The 19364-nt window shown below is 37.7% G+C and overlaps 4 protein-coding genes across 4 annotated transcripts; 2 read left to right on the top strand and 2 right to left on the bottom strand.

Moving 5' to 3' along the window:
- Nucleotides 1-7819: 7819 nt before the first annotated feature.
- Nucleotides 7820-13756, bottom strand: LOC134746467 (oocyte zinc finger protein XlCOF6-like). Its single transcript, XM_063680865.1, has 3 exons — nt 13341-13756; nt 11738-11902; nt 7820-11224 (listed from the first exon to the last, which is right to left on the bottom strand). The coding sequence occupies exons 1-3, from the start codon at nt 13483-13485 to the stop codon at nt 9132-9134; spliced, it is 2403 nt and encodes an 800-aa protein (XP_063536935.1). The 5' UTR covers nt 13486-13756; the 3' UTR covers nt 7820-9131.
- A 932-nt stretch (nt 13757-14688) lies between these two features.
- On the top strand, nt 14689-16722 carry LOC134746517 (general transcription factor IIH subunit 5). Its single transcript, XM_063680931.1, has 2 exons — nt 14689-14846; nt 16536-16722. The coding sequence occupies exons 1-2, from the start codon at nt 14812-14814 to the stop codon at nt 16720-16722; spliced, it is 222 nt and encodes a 73-aa protein (XP_063537001.1). The 5' UTR covers nt 14689-14811.
- On the bottom strand, nt 14846-16521 carry LOC134746513 (meiotic nuclear division protein 1 homolog). The gene is made up of 4 exons (XM_063680926.1): nt 16432-16521; nt 15879-16015; nt 15535-15640; nt 14846-15292 (listed from the first exon to the last, which is right to left on the bottom strand). Exons 1-4 carry the CDS (start codon nt 16519-16521, stop codon nt 15119-15121), a joined length of 507 nt encoding a protein of 168 aa, XP_063536996.1. The 3' UTR covers nt 14846-15118.
- Nucleotides 16723-16745: 23 nt separating the features above from the next.
- LOC134746514 (zinc finger HIT domain-containing protein 1) lies at nt 16746-17516 on the top strand. The gene is made up of 2 exons (XM_063680927.1): nt 16746-17074; nt 17314-17516. The coding sequence occupies exons 1-2, from the start codon at nt 16746-16748 to the stop codon at nt 17447-17449; spliced, it is 465 nt and encodes a 154-aa protein (XP_063536997.1). The 3' UTR covers nt 17450-17516.
- Nucleotides 17517-19364: the final 1848 nt, after the last annotated feature.

Below are 19364 nucleotides of genomic sequence, written 5' to 3'. Positions count from 1 at the left end.
GCTCAAATGCACGTGCTGGTACGATCCAGGCCGTCGGTTAGAGGCGTATGCTACGGTACGCTAACGACCTCCGTCCAGACAAACCTGTTCCGAGGCAGGACGTGTATTCGGGCCTACTCGTATACACCTCCCTTCATCTGCCGCCCCGGCATGCTCAACTGACCCTCCTGCCCGAGACACCGGTGAGCCAATAATACAGGTGAGGAGTGTGGGGCTGTTGCAGTCGAGGATAGGAGTTGACGGGAGTTGAAGAACCAGACCGAATACCAGCATCGTGCCCAGTTTAGGGAAGATAAAAATGGTAAAAATGATAAAAATAAATACGAAGGGATGGTGACTGCGATTAAGTTGAGTTCATTGTTCGAAGGTTAATCGTCTCTCGCTCTCGTCAGGCTCGTAGTCAGCAGCAATCGAGGCCCCTTGATAGCTTTCGTAAGTGACTTTTCTTCAAAAGGCCTGCATTGCGTTAATGAGTGCTTTCGAAAAGACAGAGTAGTATCTTCATATTATTATCATTATACGGCCTTCACTTGTAGGGCCCTTAAGTTTATCCTGAGTCTCTTCCACCCATATGCTTATACCACGTCGGGCTCGACCACGCATGTGCTACGCGCGCACTAGGCTGTCAATTTCGTCGGTAATCCGCATCTGTCGGGTCTATCCTGTCCTGTGTTGGCTGCCACAATAGTTCGCTTTGCCGAAAAGTCGTGTGTTGCCCGCCGACGCCTGACATCTTGGGGTTGCGATTTTGCGAGTAATCTCTTGTCGCCTCGTAATAAATAGTATTACTTTGGTCGCTGATGATGATGGCACACAAAATTAATAGCACTTAACAAGCAACACTGGCACGAGTCCCGGCACCTCAGTATCACCAGACACAAATGACACAATAAATATTTATTAGGTAATATAAAATACACCAACACCGTCAATAGACACTACTAAAACCCGTAAGTAATTAATTGCTAAAATTTAATATCATATAAATAACTGCTCATGGACCTTGTGTTTGCCCGCGGCATTCTTTTCTCCTGACTGATTTATTATATCTCGTAAGATTATTCGCTCGTGTCGTCTACGTCAACACTAAGAAATAGTCAGTTTCAACATAGTAGTTTTAAGCTGGTAAAAACAGCACTACAAATATTATCCATACTTATGCACCAAACCAAACACTGTCATCGGTAGTTATGTTTTTGCACAAATAAAAAACACAAAGACACTGACACTGTAATAAACAAATCACTAATGTCCGGGTATGCTAACAAAAAAAACCCGTTGGACCAATTGTGCAATCTGTCGGTCTTTTTTATGGTTATTTGGTCAACAGATGTGTTTAAGGGAAGTGCATTGTTTTTGTCTACGACTCGGCCTCTGTTGTAGAGCTCTAAAAGTCGTTTCCTATAATTCAACGCACCCCAGGCGACGTCTGAGCCCCAGATGGCTGAAGCTATAGGCTAGGCGAAGCTAGATGCAAGTTAGTAGGTATTTAATCCAATAAAACCAAGTTCAAATATCTGTCTAATGACCTAATTAAGACGAACACGAACCATTAAGGTGTCACTACAGAGTTAGATGAAGCTAGGTATTTAACTGAGATAGACAATGAGAACTGCGATCGTTTCGATACCTATTTAATACAATATAATCACGCTATCAGACAACGCTGTCTCGTAGATGGTAGGATGGTATCTACTATTCGGGGGACTGTTGTAGTTTTGGCTCGACTAACAATGGAATATCTTGGGATGTTAATACTGGGGCTAAGAAACGTATCAAGGACCGATCTCACCAATTTGTCCGTCGTGTAGGCGGAGCCGGCAGCAGTACCGCGCCTCAGTGATGGGCCGCAGGCGCCGCCGAGCTGATACATGGCGCAGACAAGGGCCACACGCACTTGACTCAATTCACTCATGGATACACATAGATATTATTTGACCGCATTTCACTATTAGGGATATTTATGAACAGCGACCCGAGAAACCGAATCTGTGTTTAGGTGTTTAGGTCGCGTAAAGGAACTTGAACCGACGGTCGGCCAGTTGTCGCATGTGGCGTTAACGCGGGCTCTATTGTTTTTTCTGGGATTTTACAACCGGGAAAGAACAAAAGGGCTCCCAAACGTGCGTCCGTCTCCCACGGCGTGTCAGACGAGACTCTCCGATTTCGTATCTCGTAACTTTTTTAAATTTCGTATCTCGTAACTTAGCAAAAATAAGAATCTATCATTTAATAATACTTTTAAAAAAAATTACGTATAAACATTGATTTTTGTTGGTTCAAAGTAGACCCATTAAGATTTATTCAAAAGTGCATATTTACGCCTTCTCGCGTTGTCCCGGCATTTTTGCCACGGCTCAGACATGGAAGCCGGGGGTCCGCTTGGCAACAAAGTGCGTATTTTCGAATGATTAATAGGTGTAATTCCTAGGTCCAATACAAAGTCAGGGTTTCAATTTGATTCGATCAAAAATGTATTTTTCTTTACGATTTTTAGTGATTCGGTAATTTACGCAGAAGTGTTGGAGTAAAATATTATAATAATAATAATCATCATCATCATCTCAGCCGATAGACGTCCACTGCTGGACATAGGCCTCCCCCAAGTACCGTAGGGGGGATTGCCGTAGTCGCCACGCTTGGCAGGCGGGTTGGCGACCGCAGTTTGATAGAGGTAGTTCTCGGAGGACGCTGCTGCCCATCCACCGGATTTTCCTTAAGTCGCCTTTTACTACACCCACGGAAAGAGAGGGGGGGTGGTGCTATTCTTACCCGGCACCATACGGGCAAATAATGGATAAATGCATAATGGATACTGTGTTTATTAAACCATAATATTTAAAAAACACTATTTTTATACACATTTTCTAAGCAAAGTTTCATCATAGTCTGTGGGACTAGGAAAATGACAGCACTTCGATCTTCCGATTTGTGCTGATGGAAAAAAGTAGATATTTAAAAAATAAACAACAACGGTGTTTGTTGTTAAAACATGTCTCATAGTACACCCTCACTTTTTTCATTAAAATCCTTGACCACGCGGCTACACACAATGACGAATTTCAGACGTTTTCATGTGGAATGACTCAATTACAATTAAAATGCACATGTAAACCTTTTGTACCTTAAAACACAATTTTACACTACAAACTTGCAATATTACACAGTTACTCAGTATAAAACGGTAGCATTCACATCCCATCATGAAATAGAAACCAATTTATTATCTTCAAACAACTGAACGAAATGCCTCCTTATCAGAGCTAAGAAAACTGTGTGTAAGAATATTATGTGACCCTTCAAACAAAATAAATTGCATCAGCCGTTTGGGCACTTCGGTGTCATAGGCACTAGTAGGTACGTTAAACGTGTGCTAAATGTAGTACATACCTACAATCGGTAGTGCTTCGTCTATCTATGCGTTTGGGGTTTAAATACTAAACAGGCTTTCTGATTTCAAAATAAAAGTGGCTTATAATTTGAACAATCAATTTAATCATCTAAAAATAATAACAAATCTTTTAACAAAAATAACAAATCCTAAATTTCAGACAAGTCATTTTGTATCTAAACTATTTTTATTTTACAAGTTTTAGTTAATCTAATTTATAATTAGTTATTCTGTGTTAGAACTACTTCCGTACCATTTTCGGAAGGTTCAGGGTCTTTTGTCGAAACTTTTTAAGAATTGCATTTTGGCAAAGGGCAATACATCTCTTAGGTCAAGATCTTATTAAAGAGCTTAATATCAACGAAATATTGTGGATGGGTGAGGCACAAATCAAATAATTTAGATGCAGATAAAACTTCACATACTTATGTAAGTTGGGTAACAACGCAACGTTATTCTACCATCGAGCTGATCTAATGACGGAGAATGGAGTTGGCCATAGGAACTCTGTGATAAAACAACGCAACGTCATTGTTTTGATAAACAATGTTTTAAAACATTAAAACTGATGTTTTAATTTTTTTTAAACAAAGTCGACATTAAGGTCTTCCAGTCCTGTGTCGTGCTTGATCCTTGATGAGAATACAGGATCCCAAGCTGGTGTTACCGAAATTAGAAACTTTCTTTATTTCAATAGCCTCACGCAGCATCCTGGGAATGTTTGGCTTCTCCTTGGCGAGGACGAGAGGTTTATCAAACTTAATTGAACTTAGGCTTACCAGAGACATGTTGGCAGACTGCAGACTTTTGCCGACGATGCTTGACACCTTAATTTTATTTAGACCTATTCGTGACAACAATATTATCTAATTTGCCGTTGGAAATACTGCAAAACTATTGCAATCTGTGAGAAATCCCCAAAGAATAGAAAAAAAGTTATTAAAATTAGTGCTTTAAAACGGACTAAGTCATGTAGGTGTATTGACTACATCCCCAAGTTTTACAGCAATTGTAATGTAACAGAGTAGAATGAAAACAGAATGAGTCTTCATTCTACCCTGTGGATGTAGCCAATGCACGCGATTTAGTCCGTTTTAAACTTTTTAGTGTTTCATTTATTTATTTATTATTTATTTATTTTATTTTATTTATTAGGAAAACTTACAGCTAAAGTAACACGGTTAAAAGAGTACTAATCGCGGTAACCGAAGGAAATATTATATTCAAGAAATAGCTGATGACTGATGTAGTTATGTAATTACAGTGCTTCTACTTTGTTAGTGTCGATTAGCTATCGCTTGAGTTCGGAAATATGAGGACTGCCGAGGGACATTAAGAAAATAGAAGCACTGTAGTTTAATGTAAAAGATTTTCAAAATGACCGCCTCCTTGCTCTGAACAGACATTTAATCGCGTTCGTATTTGACGATTTAAATTAACGTCAGTGGCACGCATGTCATCGGCTTCTTCTTGAATTCTCTGCAGTAAGATTTCTCGAGTTGCAAGAGATTTTGAATGAACTCGATCTTTTAAAGTGCCCCACACATAAAAATCTAGGGGCGTTAGGTCGGGAGACCTGGCAGGCCAAGCAAGTGTTGGACTGCCACGCCCTATCCAACGCCCGGGAAAATTTTGATTCAAATACTGGCGTACAGTAAGTGCGAAGTGTGCGGGTGCTCCATCATGCTGTAACCAATGTGTACGCAATGTTTCCAACGGCAAATCTTCAAAATAATCTAATAGGTGAAGGCCCTGTAAAAAATTCAAGTAATTATCACCGTTCAGCCTAGCTGGAATTTCGACAGGACCAATTAGCTGATTGTTAAGTATCCCCGCCCACATGTTCACCGAAAACTCGTGTTGGAAAGATGATTCACGGGCAATTTTTGGGTTAAAATCGGCCCAGTAATGAATATTTTTAGAGTTCACAATTCCCGCCCTTGTGAATTGCGCCTCATCCATCCACAATGTTTTGCTGATAAGCTGAGGATCTTGAACTAAAAGTTCGTTTGTCCGTTGGCAAAATGCAAGACGTGAAATGCTATCGTGCGGCAAAAGACCCTGCACCTTTCGAACATGGTACGGATGTAGGCCATACCGTTTCCACAAATCCCATACTTTGTTGTGAGATACGTTGAATATACGCCCCACCCGCCTTGTAGATAGGGTGGGGTCTTCAATGATAGTATTCATAATGCCTATCTCATCTTCTAGGTTTAAGTTTATATCCCGTTCATGAGGTATCGGTGGTAGACCTCGTTCACCTAGACGTCTATGCAGCTGCAACGATAACAATAATAATTAGAATACTATTGGCACTACTGCAAAAAATATCTTAGCAATAAGAAGATGAAAACGAACAATACTCACGTTAATAAACGTGAATGGGTCCGGGGTTCGTCGATCGGGGTATCGGCGTCTGTATTCTCTGGCCGCTTCAGCAGCATTGCCGTTGCATAAGCCGTAAACAAAATGTATATCGCGAACCTCTCCAGGAGGATAATTATATCGTGGCATTTTCCGCTGAGATGTAAAATGTTGTTACATTATGACATTAAGTGACACATAATGAAAGAAAAGTAGGTAATGTCGGAATCGTCAAACTAACTCACCTCAGTAACCTTCTTGTAGTGAATAGCTATCAATGGAAAACGCTTTACTGACGAAACTTAAAAAATAAATAAAATTTGGAGGCAATGAAGAATCTTTTACACAGGTTCAGCAATTAAATTTATTTATTGAATATCTCAAAAACCGTAAGAGTTAAAACACTAGTTTCTTAGAGAAATTAACTTTACTTAACCTGAAGAATCTCCCCTTAAAATTAACGGATATCAAAAAAAACACGGTGTATACGTAGCACTTGGCGTGCATGCAGATTTCGCGTAGACGTGGCCATGATTAAAGGCTTGATGACTGTGTATTTGTTATTATCTTATTGTTCCTTAAAAATCTGTTAACGATTTTGAAAAGGCATTCAAAAGGATATATGTATAATATAATATTTAGCATTATTTGTCACTTACTTAATGTCTTATGTGTAAAGCACTAAAATCGGAGGCGATGCTCAAATAGAGAGAGATCTTTAGATTAACAGCACCGCAACATCCATTTCCTGAAACTTTGTCACCCCTATCCTCATATCCGACCTATTATGATAGCTAGCTTTATTTATTACTGACATAACATCGAGTTATCCGACTCGTCCGGAAATATGTATGCGTGTTTCCGGTAACAAGGCATTGTTAATTTTAGGTATTAATTAGGCAAGGGTTGTACTGTTACTACTGTTATCGATTCAGCGTAGGTACATAATTATTTCTGATTCTAATGTATTGACTAAAAGTTATTTATTGACAGAACGTCAGCGAAGGTCTCCATTTCAGCTTATTGGGCAAAAATGCTTTCGTACAGGTAGTTGGCTCAAAATTCTTTTCGTTGTCGTGTTTCTGACCACTCTGTCACGCTTCTATTTTTGTCTTTTATCTAATAAACAAAAAAAGTCGAGTGCTATTGCATGTCTTTCTAGCTGTAGATTATAATTCTCTTGAGAAAATTAAAAACTAAATTTTATCCCATACAAAAAGCTCCACTCCGTCACATTTTTTGGGGACAAAAAAACAAGACAACGAAAATAATTTTTAACCAAGTTGCCTATAGGTCTATGTCCCCGGATGTTTTCCTCTATAGGTTACCTACAAATCTACTCGACCAATCATATTTATTTGTTTAATCTTTATTGCACAAAAGAAAATACAATCGTACAAAAGGCGGACTTAATGCTATGAGGCATTCTCTACCAGTCAACCTTCGGGCAAAGCAGAGAATTTGTAGGCGGTATATTGCGTATGTTTTGTCCCTCACGGGCGCACGCGTATAGCTCATCTATGTAATGCTAGGTATGTCTATGAATAAAATAGACATAGAAATTCCAAATTAGCTAATTATTATGTTAATTAATTAGAAAATTAAAATTTAAGTCTCCAAATTCAATAATTTGTAAATTCATAAATTCAAAGTACCTATGTCATTGAATAATAAAAACAATGAAATAGGTAATTATTGAATTTTGAAGTTACAACAATGGAAAATATTAAATTATGACCTAAAAGTGTGGTCTTCACTTCTGTGGTACACCTTGCAAACCCGTGCGCCAACATGTTGCTCCGGACCGCCAATATCCGACGCTCCCTCTCCACGTCAACGTTGTCCGACCAACGAAGTAGAATCCGTGGCCGTGTCCGACAGGTCATCGGTGACCCAGTGTCCCGGGTACCTACTTGAACTTCGACACTCGCGTTAGTTGTGGCGGTGGACAAAAAAATCCAAAAGCGCCCTCCACACTCGTGCGCGAATCGCGGCGAGGAGCCGCAAACGCGAGTGTCTGTATCGGCCCTTACACAAGTTTGGAACTTTGATTATAAAAAAACTTCATGATATTTTAACATACTATTTAATAAGTTTTAGTAAAATCAAGTTCTGAATCCATGCTGAAAGGAAATGATAACCCATATACCCTGGTTTAGTAAATGCATGTAAATGTGCCAAATATTTTAATGCATTGTTTGTATTATTTTTAGGTACTTATATTGAATGTTCCTTTTCTAGGATGCACTTCTTCAATATTTGGCACTCTCTTCCCCGCGCTATAGATGCAGATCGAAAACGCCACATGTTTCAAATTCTTAAGTCTTACTTTGAGAATACCGAGAACATAGATTTTACTGGTTCAGAAAGATGTGTAAATAATTTATGCAAGCAAATAAGTACATATTGGAAAAAAGGGAACCATAGTAAAAATATGTTTCAGTGAAATATGCATATTGGTTAAATAAAGTGGAGACAATACGCTTACTATGTTACAAAATGGAACAGTGCGCACTAGAACACAATATTGAAAGTCCATCTGATTCACCTAGTGGATGTGATAGATGTGGCAAAAATATTTTTGAGCATAAAGAACTGCTAGTAGACCATAAAAATTCTAAGGAGATGGCATTAACAAATACGAGTTTAACAAATATCAGTGCCGAAGATGGTGGACCTTGTTGAAAAGGCCAAGTTAATAAGACAACAATATGTCTCCTAATTTTTTACTATCTTATAAAAAGTTTTAAAAGCTAGGAAAATGTGATTTTTTGTATTGTTTTATCTAGTTAGGAATAACTTCTATTACTTACCTACAGTATGTCTAATGCAAATAATGTAATTGGGTCAAAATTATTTTCGTTGTCTTGTGTTTTGTCCTTAAAAAAATGTGACGAAGTGGAGCTTTTTATATGGGGTGAAATTTAGTATTAAATTTTTCTCAAGAGAAATAAAATCCACAGCTAGAAAAACATGCAATAGCACAGTTTTTTTATTTATTTGATAAAAGACAAAAAGAACCGTAACAGAGTGGTCAGAAACAAGACAAAGAAAAGAATTTTGACCCTATTCAACTAACAATCGAGAGATTAACGGGAAAAAGTTCCATGTGATATAAATCCTCCTCCTGACCTCAATGGAAAGATCTAGAGGAGGCCTTTGCCAAGCGGCACACTGAGCTACGAGACATACTCTAACTCAGAATAAAAGGGCTTAATAGATAGATAGATATAAATGTACATAAATTTAATTCGAGAGATAAGGGACCTACAAGAACAATGTTGGCGTATAATGAACGCTATCGCGTAATAATGATAAAGCGCCCATTTTTTTAGCGTTGCCAAAAAGTACAGCTTCTTTCCCTCGCGCCGTGTTATAAAGCAACATCTGCTTTGTCACGCCGATAACAGCGTCCACCGTAGGCCTGTTGATGTCTGCGTAAGGCTGCCTTCTGTCTACACTCGTACTCGCAGTTACCACACTTAAAGCCCTTTTTTTCATTGTGAATCAACTCATGTCTCCTCAAATTACAGTTCCTGGAGCATTCAAAAGTACATTGACTACATTTAAAAGGTTTATCACCCGTGTGTATCACTTGGTGTAGTCGTAAATATGATTTCAGTATGCACTTGAAATCGCAATCGCTACATTGATATGGCTTTTTCCTAGTGTGTACTTTTTCGTGATTACGTAAGTTTGTTTTAACGCTGCATCTGAAATCACAATAGCTGCATTTGAATGGTTTTTCCCCAGTGTGTATTTTCTCGTGATTAATTAAGACTGTTTTCTGATTGCATTTGAAATCACAGTGTTTACATCCAAAGGGGTTCTCGCCGGTGTGTATCATTTGGTGACGGCGTAAATTACATGCCTTACGACACGTATAATCACAATAGTCACATTTATGAAACCAGTTATTAATGTGTGTCATTTGGTGTTTTCGGAAAACATTTTTTCGTGTACTCTTGTAATCACATTCACTACATTTAAAAGGCTTGGAATCCCTGTGTACTATGTCCTGTATTTTTATACTTCTTTTATCCAATTTGTAATCACAATAGCTAGTTTTAAATATATTTTCACCTGTGTGTGTCTTCTGGTTGAGAAATTTAAGAGGTTTCGCATCCCCGTGAATCTGTTCATGTCTTTTCATAGTTCCTTTATATACACATTTGAAATCGCAATAGCTACATTTAAGTGCCTTTTCCATAGTGTGTACTTTTTCGTGACTTTGTAAGTATTGTTTCGTCCTGCATTTGTAATCACAATATCTACATTCAAAAGGCTTTTCATCCTTGTGTATCATCTCATGTCTTTTTAAACTTCCTTTATGTCCACATTTGAAGTCGCAATAGCTACATTTAAGTGCCTTTTCCATAGTGTGTACTTTTTCGTGACTTTGTAAGTATTGTTTCGTCCTGCATTTGTAATCACAATATCTACATTCAAAAGGCTTTTCATCCTTGTGTATCATCTCATGTCTTTTTAAACTTCCTTTATGTCCACATTTGAAGTCGCAATAGCTACATTTAAATGGCTTTTCCATAGTGTGTACTTTTTCGTGACTTCGTAAGTGTTGTTTCCTCCTGCATGTGTAATCACAATACCTACATTCAAAAGGCTTTTTATCCGTGTGTGCCATCTCGTGGCTTTTTAACGTGGTGCTATGGTTGCATTTGAAAACGCAATATCTACATCCATAAGGCTTCTCGCCAGTATGTGTCCGTTGATGACGTAATAAATTATGTTTTCGAGTACATTTATAATCACAATAGCCACATTTAAATAGCTTGTCACATTTAAAAGGTTTCCCATCTCCGTGTATCATCTCATGTTTTTTTAATTTCATTTTATATACAGATGTGTAGTTACAATAGCTACATTGAAATGTCTTCACCCTAGTGTTTATTTTCACTATTTTCTTGTGACTAAGTGGATTAGTTTTTTGACTGTATTCTAGGGGCTTCTTCCCAGTATGTATCCTTTGGTGACGTCCTAGGTTGACTTTCAAACGGCACGCAAAATTACACTCGGAACATTTAAATGGCTTTTCACCAATGTGTATCTTCTGATGTTTTTGCAAGTGTGCTTTGCGAATACACTGATAATCGCAATTCTTACATTTGTAAAGTTTTTCACTAGTAGGTATGCCCTCATGAGCTCGTAAGTCTGATTTCTTAAGGTTGATGTCACAGTAGTCACATTTAATCTTTCTTTTTCTGTCTGACTCGGCATTCTTGCGGGAATCTAGTGGAGTTAAAGAATGAGTGTGTATGTGTTTCTTCAAAACTGCGAGATATTTGAAACTTTTGCCGCAATCATTGCATTCATACTTAGTATTTGGTTGCTTGGTGTGAAGCTTGTAGTTGCGGCGCCCGACCCGGCAAGTGCGGCGCTCCGCGTCAACCAGCAGGCGCTCCAGCCTGACAGTGCAGCTCAGCGACTGCGCGGAACCCGCTTCAACTGCTGCAAGACAATATATTTTATGGTTTGTAAAATATCTACCCAGCTGATGTTACTACACAATGCATTTACCTTTAGTTTGTGAATGACAGGTGCTTTTGTTATGTTATTAATGTAAAAAAATTGTGGCTTTCCATCAGAGAAGGGTCCTTATGCTTTATCTGCAATAAGGACCATTTTACTAGAATCTCTTTTGGAATTTCAGATGGAAAAAGATTTACTTATATGGAATACTAATCTATGCAGATGAAGTTGTGGATAAAAGCTAGTGAACTATAAATAAAAAAACCGGACAAGTGCGAGTCGGGCTCGCCCACCGAGGGTTCCGTTACTTTTTAGTATTTGTTGTTACAGCGGCAACAGAAATATATCATCAATGAAAATTTCAACTGTCTAGCTATCACGGTTCATGAGATACAGCCTCAGTACAGGAGTCTCAGTAATAGGGTCCCGCTTTTACCCTTTGGAAAAAAACTGCACTATTACTAGGATAATATTTATAAATATTGAACTGACATGGAAGCAACGATACATGAGGTTGGTGAAAAAGCTCAGGGCCCAGCACAAGCTCATCCTTAACATGGTGGTCCTCATACAGTGTGGCACTCGGGTCCGGACTGTCTGAGCAAGCAGGCTCCTCTTTCACATGGTCTTCAGCGCTCAACTCTTCTTTAACAGGCACTGAAATAATTAAGTCATTAATTAACCGCTTAAATATGACAAAAATGACCATCCTATAACATCATCATTTTGTTTTTTTTTTTTTTTTATTGGTAATGAGGCTTGAATCATGTATACAAATACGAATAATTTATTGAAAAAAGTATTTTACAGTGGTTGCTCTTAAAGACTAAGAATTGTTATTAGAGATAAGTGGTTTACAAAAGCCTGAACTAGGATTCCCTGTTTCAGACAGCGAAGGACAATATTAATAAATTTTTAATTATTCACTTAATTACATTATAAATGGCCAAAAAGACCAACCTATAAACAGCGGCGGACTTGCCCTAAGGCCCAGTAGGAACGGGTGACAAAAAACTTGCTGATGATAATAAGAAATAACTCAAAAAGGGCATTTTCTATAAAAAGGGACCTTATTGTCGATGGCGGTTACGCTGCACAGCTTCGCGCGGCATTGTATTTATATCGGAGCATCGTTAATAATGGCGTAAGCGCCATCGACAATAAGGTGCCTTTTTATAGAAAATACCACAAATGTACTCAATATGATGGGTGCTGAGAAAGGGGCGGCTACAGGGCCTGAGGCCTAGGGCGGCAAAGACTGCAAATCTGCCACTGCCTATAACATTATCTTTTTGTATTTTTTGTTATGCAAATTTTTTTGGGACTGAGGAGGCGATGAAGCTTTAATCATGTATTTAAATTGGACCCATAAAGGGGTTAGATCCACAAGAAGCCACTGCCAAAAAGATGCCCCTGTATCAAAGTCACACTCTTTTTGTAAAATGACATGCTAAAAGTAACATGAAATTTGGCATGAATGTGTTATCATGATGATAAGTTTCATGTTGTTATATAAGTGAAATTTGATTGTACTATGGGAGCTGACAGATGAGACAGATAGACAGAGTTGGTACCTAGTAGATTGGACAAGTAAGCTAAGATATAACAAGTTTTTTGTCAAAAAATTTGTTAATGATACAAGTTTTTATAGCTCAGGAAACTGATACTCGTTGAGACAATTCTAACAGACCTAAACACAACTAAGTGGTGTTGTTTTATCACAGTACCTATGGCCACCTCCAGAGTCCATAGATCAGCTTGCTGGTACCATAATTTTGATTAGTTACCCAAATTGTAGGTGAAGTTTCTGTTCAATCAAATAATGGAAAATGGGTCTAATTTAGCTTGATATGACCTGAACTTACATACATTGCAAGCAAAGGCTTGTAAATGACTGTTTGTGCCAAAATAAAGAGAAAAAAAATACCACATTTTTTATTATTATTACGAGTAGTGTGAATAACAAATTCATAGATTACAGGATATAATTGTTGATATTTCAAAAGGCCCTGAACGGAGCTTGGCAGAATTCTCAAATCTGTATCCAGACACATAGCAACGAACAATAGCCTTTGTAAATAAAAATACCACTCACCAACGTCAGTAAATACATCATGCGTCCCGCTCACACCGCACGAGCCCCCATTATTCTCGTCCTCAGGCTCCTGCTTGATAAACGGAGCCTCTACAGACACCATACCGTTAGTTATCCCAGCCAAGTCTCGACGGGACTTTTCCATTTGAGAATACTAATAAATACTAGATTCATGGAGAATACACAAAACGTTGACCGTCACGATTCACTAACATTGACGAATATTTAAGTGCAACCTACGTCGACGTATAGTAGTACGATGACGTGCAAAACTGTATTCTGTAAATAGTTGACGATTTAAGTTAAGCTATAATAGCTTTGAATTTAAGAACATAAACCTTGTTATTACAATATAAAACCCATATAAAACCTAACCAATTACTATTATAACCAAACGACAAAACGAGTGCGTCACAGATCACAGATGACAGTACTTGACAGTAGCCAAAATTCCAATTTACGCCAAAAGCAAAAGCAGACACTGACGTGCTTTACACCGCACATTAAAATTTATAGTTGGTCAAACCAAATTGTCAGTAAATAAGAACAAAAAAAACTATACTCATCCTTTTCTTTTGGGTGCTAGTACTAGTATAAGACAAAGATAGTATAATTCTCTCTGTCTATGTTTGAAATGAGACAGTATTTTGACAAACTGTATTAATCAATCACTCACTGCAATCACCAACATACATATATTATTATATTCTTTGACCAACACCCTGCCAACACCATAAAGCTCGCGCTCCAAACTACGCGGCGCAAGCCGCGAACGCGAGTGTGGAGACTATTTCGCTGATTATCGAACTAGACTCCACACTCGTGTTCGCGGCTTCGTGCCGCGATTCGCGCACGAGTGTGGAGGGACCTTAAGACGAGATAAAACTAGAAAAAGTACAATCTATTATGCTATAGTTTGTCAAGGGACGGTCTCATTTCGGGCGTGGACGGAGAGAGTCATGCTGTGATGAGTGTAGTTTTTTTGTTCTTACTTACTGACAAGATTTGCTTGAAATTTTATATTAAAGGAAAAAAAGTTACACTTCCGGAGGTTGCGTGTTCAAATCCTGCCGGAAGTGTAACTTTTTCCATTTTTTCCTTTAATATAAAATTTGGAGTATCGCTCGCAGACGTATCTGCATGTTAAAAAATTGAAGATTTGCTTGACCAACTATATGTATACTCTATACTATAGTTCTAACTTCTAAGTACAATCCACTTGGCCCAACTTGGTGAGAGTTCTAGCTATCCATGGTTCTAGCGTAGATAGGAACAGACATTGACAGTGCAGGGCAAAATTGTCCCAATGGACAGATGCCATAAGAACCAAAAACTGAACTGAACTGGTTCGACATTCATGTCCGGAGTCGACGCTATCATTACGTACTATTTTCTGCAATAATTCTACTCAATAGAAGTAAAACAATCGACATATCTGGTTTTTGCGTATTATGGAATTTATTTATTAACAATGGTGAATGTTATGAAAGGTGTGCTCGTGGAATGGTTGGTATTCTTTTTATAATCATAACCTTACTCGAGATTGATTGGCAAAGCAAATATTTAGGTAACATAACATTAACAAATAACTATTCGATGTAATCCAAATCCTGAGGAATGTTGAACATCTGATCGATGACTTCGTTTTCACACTGAAATGTATTCTTCATGTAGGATTTCAGAATGTAAATGTTCTCTGTCCATCGGTTGGCCGCAGTCTTTAAATCCTGAACATAAAAATGCACTTAGTTACTGAACATCCGACTTTTTAGCAAATTTTACCTCATCATGTATGTATCTCTAACCTCAATTTCAGTCTTTAATTGAGCTATGTACTCAGGATCTGAGTCTCTATACTTCTGCAATTGTTTCTTTAAAGCCTCTTCTTGTTTTTTTATCTCTTCTAAAGATTTCAATATGTCTGTTCTTTCTTCAGTTGCTTCACGACCAATCTATGAATTGGAGCAAATTTATGAGTACACGGCAGTAAACTTTAATAAACAAAATATTAACTATATTTATACATGACATTTGTAGTTTGAATTGGGTTTAAAAAAAATTTAAGTAAATAAAAGGACTTAGTAGAAACAAATGCACTTAAAAAAATATAGACATTGACATAGCTAATTGTTAGATCTTTTAAAATGTTTTAAGTCAATTTAATTATGATATTTTTTATCTTTCAAATACTCACAGATTCACTTGCTATGGCCTCTTCAGTCTTTTTCAGTTTTTTTGTACATTCTGCATGTTCATTCTGCATCTCATTGAGTTTTCTTTTCTTGGCATTTTTGACTTTGCTGAAAACACAGATAAATACATTAAAAATGTCCTGTCTCCAAGATAACATAGTGGCACCGGTGACGGACAGGAACCAGTTACAAACACTTCTATTTTTTATCCAAGAACATAAGGGTAGTATACCAATTTAAGATTGGTTTTCCCTACTGTGCAGTTAAGTCCCATTTTACAAGTGAATAATTACCTATGTATTGCTTTATAAAATTATTAAGACAATTTTTTTATAAAGTGCAATACCTCGGGAAAGACCAAAAGTAAATGGAAGTTCCTATCTTCTCTGAGTCCACCAAATGGTCATCAACCAAACTCTGCACCACCTCTTTTACTGACTGCATGGTGATACCTTTCTCTTTCGGTGCTATTTTTTCCAACTCCTAAAATAAATATGATCAATAATCAAAATTGTTAAAACCATTATGCTTTTAATTAAACTATAAATAATTTTCTATATAAATTTTCTTATAACTTGTTTATTATTTCTAAAAATATTTAAAATTTACTTGTTGGTGGTATAGTTTTGTTTCTAAGCACCACTTGCACCATTCCGCTCACCCGGGGTTAACCGGTAAAACTTGGAGTTACCATGGTTACCAGTACAATTTGACACTGGGTTAACGGTTTAACCACTTAGCCCCGGGTTAGTGGGATGGTGCAAGTGGCGTTAGTGGATAAAACAAGGCCATTCATAGTGACCATTGTACTACTAACTCACGTTGTATAAAGTTTTCACAGAATGAAAAGTATTCACAATGGTAATTAATATCTAATTTTATTAAGTATATAAAAATACCTTCAACTGAAAGAAATCCTTGCTATTATGAAATATCTCCAACATCTTAGTCCTCTTCTCTTCAGCACTAAGTCCCCTTTTCTTAGACATTTCACTTGTTCCAGTGACCCGGCTATGAAACAATTCTTACTCCACCTCGACGAGACCCTGGCCCTCGGCAGAAAGTTTATCCTTCAAGACCTGGACGAGACACATCTGTTCATATCGGCAGACATTGTAGAAACCTTACAAGCAAGGGTTGATGATCTGATGGATCAGTTGAGCATTCCAGTACATGATAAAGGCATCTAATTTTATTGTATCTAGAATTCAAAATGGCAGCAAGAGAGTCTGGTAGAGTAAAAGATGGTGTCAAAAGCAGGGTTCTCGATGATGTTACAAGGAAGCGCAGAGCCAGAAAGGCAGTGGAAGCTCTTGAGCAAGACAACTTCCATGAGGACCCACACGCTGATCTGGTTATGTCAAAAAAAATACCCAAGTTTGCTGATTCCAATGAAAAACCGACCAGAAAAGGGAAGAAGGCGAGGAGTGCAGATTATTATAAGATGAGGTTTAGGAAATCTTTTGCTCAGTTGGTTGAGGAAGATGCTAACTTTAGACCCGAACCTCCTAATTATTTGTCTGCACAAGCATCTCCATCTAAGTAAGTTCACAAATATCACTGGCATTTAATATAACTGTTTTACAAAACATCATTATTCAACAACATCATTAAAGATGGGTTGCTTAATTTCCGATCCATAGATAAATATACTAAAACAACGACAATCTGATATGAAAATACATAAACAAGAGTGTTAATAATGGTATAAGCGTGTACCACCGGTTCTATTTTACACAGTGATATCTGTCGTGTATTTATATAATTAATTTAATTTGCAGATTTCCTGACCGCCACTTCTGTGCTGTGTGTGGTTTCCTATCGAACTATACTTGCATTCCGTGCGGGGCGCGATATTGCTCGGTCAGATGTCTAGGCACTCATTTAGATACGAGGTGCCTCAAATGGACTGCATAATTTGATTGTACCTTTCTAGCTTGTAAGGTTCCAATTGCTAATAAATAAGTTTGTAACAATAAATAAATGTCTATTACTTACACGCTAAAATAACGAAATAGAAATATAATTATATCCTAAACTGAAAAGCAACAACAAGTAACGAGACACTCGACTCAAGATACTTCCAGTTCCCGCCTTTTATTTTTTCTTAAAACTTTTTTTATTCCGAACGTGTTTGACTAGACGCTTAGCTAATTATTAATTTTAGCGACATCTAGCGTTGGATAGGAGCCCGATGTCAAGCAGTGATGATTTTGATTAAAGCGCCATCTATTTTGTAATAGTGGACTAAATTTTACATTTCTACTCGCCGCTAGATGGCACTTTCAAGTTAATGTTTTATCATTTTTGTCCTGCTAATTAATGTTAATGAGAACCGTTTTTTTTTGTAAAGCAACTGTAAAGTTAATGGTATTAATTAAAGTCATTATAATTTCTAGTTTTAACCCCGCAATATGCCGCTAACCTACCCTTCGATTCACCCTCATTGTAAACATGATTGGCAGGCAATTCAGTTGGGGTCGATTAGACACATTCGCTGCGATAATTTAACATTTGTGACAACAGCTGTCATTTTAATACCACCAACGATCGGCGAAAGACTTGTCTACAATTGCTAGTATTGGTTTACCCCTGGCAAAGATAGATCCCCTGGCAAGCTATTAAACGGTACTACGAATGAAAATACATATAAGGTAACCATAATTAATTCATACCAAGTACCAACCTAGTAATCGATGAGTATATTAAATTGTCATAAAAATAATTTCTGAAATACATTATAACTATTATCAATAACCGGCCTATACTAAAAAAGACGTAAGTACCTACTTTCATTAAAATAAACACATTTTTTAAGGAAACTTGCAATCCAAATGCACTCCCACACTTTTTCACAGTAATATATGTGCAGAGTTACTATTAGTATGGTGACTCTTCGCCACATAAAAGCTTAGGTATATATTAAAAACAAAAAGGTCTTTGTGCAATTGTGCAGGCGTAAGTGGATTTACTTACTCCCGTGTACAATAAAAATAGTAATCCGTAACCATCCGTATTCCGTAACTAATGACACCAAGACAAAGCCGCATAGAATCTGCACATCTGTCCTTCTGTTTTTTGTGCGTTATCGCGCGATAAGGGATGTTTGCGGCGCGTGCGCGATAGCGCGGATAACGCCGCTTTGTGTCGCTATCAACAGATGGCACTCTCGCTTCCTAGTCGCGGAAAAAACGTGCCCTAATTTTAAGCAAAGATCTGCAATGTACAGTCAGCATCCAACGTAGCTCATTAGACTACGCGTCAAAAGTATCATCATCATCATTTCAGCCGAAAGACGTCCACTGCTGCACCACTATAGGCCTCCCCCAAAAATCTCTACGACCGGTCTTGCGCCGCTCTCATCCATCGGCTCCCAGCTACCTTAACCAGATCGTCGGACCATCTTTTTGTGGGTCTTTTCCTGCTGCGTTTTCCGTCAAAAGTGTACCTTTATCTAATTAGCTTAACAAAAATCTATAAAAGTCCCTGTATGTTGACTATGTTGAACAATTAGACTGCGAGAGATACTCAGTTTTGATTTAAACGCGAACTGTCGAGATATAGCTATCTGTCGCATCGCAGTCATTAAAAAATATATATATTTGGGGACAATCTTACACAAATCGACCTAGCCCCAAAAAAGATAGATATAACTCCGTAATAGATGGATACAGTCTAAGAAAAAAACGTGCCTCGAAAATCAAGAAAATTTGATTCTCGTTCAGCTTTGGCCTACTGTCGTATAGATGGCGTTGACGGTATCGTTTGTTATTTAACAATTTTAACGCATATCAGTGAAAGAACATTGGTCAAAATTATAAAAATAATAAAT

This window comes from Cydia strobilella, chromosome 13 (genome assembly GCF_947568885.1).
Source record: "Cydia strobilella chromosome 13, ilCydStro3.1, whole genome shotgun sequence".
NCBI classification, from domain to species: Eukaryota; Metazoa; Arthropoda; class Insecta; order Lepidoptera; family Tortricidae; genus Cydia; species Cydia strobilella.
The sequence above is the reverse complement of the archived record's forward strand: the minus strand, read 5'-3'. Positions and strand labels throughout refer to the sequence as shown.